The sequence below is a fragment of the Nematolebias whitei genome, chromosome 11, assembly GCF_014905685.2.
Source record: "Nematolebias whitei isolate Nwh7 chromosome 11, NemWhi1, whole genome shotgun sequence".
Classification (NCBI taxonomy): domain Eukaryota; kingdom Metazoa; phylum Chordata; class Actinopteri; order Cyprinodontiformes; family Rivulidae; genus Nematolebias; species Nematolebias whitei.
This window is the reverse complement of record NC_056508.1, coordinates 17,157,762-17,160,858: the sequence shown is the minus strand read 5'-3', so window position 1 is coordinate 17,160,858 and position 3,097 is coordinate 17,157,762. Positions and strand designations below refer to the sequence as shown.

The 3,097-nt window shown below is 37.1% G+C and overlaps 2 protein-coding genes across 2 annotated transcripts in view; one reads left to right on the top strand and one right to left on the bottom strand.

Annotated features, from left to right (window-relative positions):
* The window catches only part of ren (renin), a 6,775-nt gene extending 4,330 nt beyond the window's left edge, over window positions 1-2,445 (bottom strand). Inside the window, exons 1-2 of the mRNA XM_037683768.1 lie at window positions 2,436-2,445; window positions 561-701 (exon numbers count right to left, since the gene is read on the bottom strand). Of these exons, the coding sequence (XP_037539696.1) occupies window positions 561-701; window positions 2,436-2,445 (151 nt within the window). The remainder of the gene's footprint in view (window positions 1-560; window positions 702-2,435) is intronic.
* eif2d (eukaryotic translation initiation factor 2D) overlaps window positions 1-3,097 on the top strand; it is a 52,880-nt gene that overhangs the window by 33,922 nt on the left and 15,861 nt on the right. The window lies entirely within an intron of this gene.

Sequence of the window (3,097 nt, the reverse complement as noted above, 5' to 3'; positions counted from 1 at the left end):
TATGACAAAATGATGTTAATGGTACAAATTTGAATAAATATGCACCATTACCTATTTTTTCATCCAAACTATATAAAGATGATGAACATCCACATTTTTATCTTTTCCTCTTTTTCTTTTTTTTAATTTTAAATAAGTATTGCTTTGTAAATTGCACCTAAACATGGACTTCATGCATCTTTAGATATGCTTCTAACTCAAGCAATGTAATTGGTTAATCTGTTCTTCTGACTGCTTTGGTCATAAATCAGCAGATTTTTGTTATATTTTGTAGAGTTTGGATGGAAAAATAGGTAGTGGTGCATATTTATTCAAATTTGTACCATTAACATCATTTTGTCATAGCATGTCTTGTGTTTGTTTTGGTTGTAAGTCTGTGTATTTTTACTACATTGTGTAAAATAGTCATTGAAAACAGATAATCCTGTGCAGATTACTTGCAGTTTGTGTGAAAAACAAAAAGCAAGTGCAGTTAAAAATAGGGAAACCTTTAAAATCGTCAAGGAAATTCCCTCTGACTCCAGTGACGAGTGACAGAAGTGATGAAGAATGGCTGCCACAGAACAGCAGAGACAAAGAGTCTGAAGATGATGAAGGCTGAGTCAGGATGAAGACAGTCAGGGCAACAGTCAGGTTGATGAAGGCCAGGATGCAAAGGGAGGCCAGCTTGATGAAGGAGCTGTGGAAGACATGGTTCCTGGCTGTGGTCAAGCTCGCAAAAAAGTCTGGACAGTGTAAGATAACCACTTTGATGGAGATTTGCTCCCTTTTCTTTGATACTAGAAATTGAATATTGAGGGGATAGATCTAATAGATTTATTTGGCCATTTGTTTCCCAATGATGTAATTGACAGCGTGGTGCACAACAACATCTTGTATACTAGCAAGGAAGAAAAGCTCTGGCATGACAAGAGAAGAAACGCAGGATTTTATAGGGATCAACATGATCCTATGGTGCATTTGTTACCCTAGAGCAAGGGTGGGCAATTATTTTTTCCATGGGGCCACATGAGAAACAGCAAATATTGTGGAGGGCTGGCACAAATGACTTTTTCATTCAACCTTTATTTAGACAGGTAATTGAGCCTCGAGGACTCATTTACAAGAGAGACCTGATTTCAACTTAACTCAATACTGCATAATAATAGTATTTCATTATTAAACGCAGTACATAGCACTGTTTTAACAAGCTGGTAAGAGTATTTGTTATGATTAAGCAACGAAAAAGCGAGGTTTCCTTACAAAAAATGTCATTTATTCAATTAAATTTCACAGTACAATGGTAAACTGTTAAAATTTTTACCATTTGTGACGTTATATTAGTGATCATTTTCAGTCACATTCACCCCAAAACTCATTTTGAGTTTTATATACTGCTGGAAAAAGTTCTTATCTTTCTAAATATATCACAATATTGTCTTTGTACTCCAAATATTATGAAACATCATATAATAGTGATCGTCACTGAACTGTGATTTTGAGTCCCGGTTCTTTACGTGCCTACATTTGTAGTCTAAACATCTCATTTGGTGTTTTTCAGTTCTTTTTTCTTGTTTAGTGAGAGAAGTCTAGTCTCTGTTGGGCTTTAAAGGAAATGTTAAAGTCAAGTTGAAGGTCTGAGGTGGAGATGTGAAGCAAAGCTGACATCATCATTGAGAGAGGATCTATATCTGGATTTGGTTAACTTCATTTGTTTACATATGTATTTTGTAATTCCCCTTACGGGGGCCGGTCAGAGTCAACCAAAGGGCCGCATGTGGCCCTGGGGCCGTACAATGCCCAGGTCTGCCCTAGAGCAAGAATGTACTGGTCTAATGAGGGTGGCCTTCATCTTAGATTTATTACGAACACCATGTCTGTAAACAAATGATCAAATTATGAGTTATCTACACTTTGTGGATAATTATGCATTCTTAAATGTACTTCACAGCCAGGAAACATTGATAGGCTCCTCAATGTAAGATCAGTGCAGAGTGCAATACTCTACAAAATATAGTAAAAATACACTGTAAAACAGCCACAAAGAAAGAATGGTGCTGCCATTACATGACTGATGTCAGAATATATATGACCTTACCATGTGTCAATTTACCACTTATTTAAAATAAAAAAATCTCAAATAAAACAATGTCAACATGCATACAGCAAAGACTTGATGAACTCCACAATAATATAGACAGCACATTATAACGTGCTCATATATGCATGCAGTCCACTGGAGTAGACGTGTATGTAACTCTGAGAAAAAAATCACACTTTAGAAAGAATATAGAAATATTAGGGATGCACGATATTATCAGCATGGCATCGGCCGATATTAGCGTTAAAGTTTAATATCGGACATCGACTATTCCATCAAAATAACTCAGCGATATAAAAGGTGCTGTTTTTTGCCTGCAGCGGCTGCACAGCGTGATGACGTCACGTGCGCCTACCCGATCTCATGGCGGAGAGGAAAATTCAAAACGTCTGCGGTGTAGAAGTTTTATTTTTTTGTTGTGGTGAGGATATTGAATTCTGAAGATTTATGGAGTACGTTGAGCCTCGCTACATCGTCCCCAGTCAGAGATATTTTTCCGACGTAACGTTACCCGAGTTACAAGCCGTCATTTCTGACGTCACTGAGAAGCTAATAGCTGATAGCTGATAGCACTTGGATGAGTTTTACCACCGACACTTGGACGTCAAGTGTTAGCCCCGTTACCTTGATTAGTCTTACGGCACAATGGATGGACAAAACTTTGAACTTAAAAGTCTGTCCTTGATGCACAGGAGTGTAGAGGATCCCACACTGCATCTAGGAACCTGGAACAATCCTCCACAAGTGAGACAGCATCACAGGTGACTAATGCTAATAAATAACATTTAACACTTTTCATTTAATATAAGTTAAAGTGCTATGCATATCATATGGCTGTTACTGAATATATGTCACCAGCTCTTACAGCTGTTGCACAATTTTTGTTGCAAATAATCCTAAATAAGAGGCTATGTTCTGACAAAGGAACGTATATTAAATATTGCTATCGGTTATTGGCTGAATAAGTTTTAACTTATCGACATATCGGCCAAAAAAACAATATTGGGCATCCCTAAT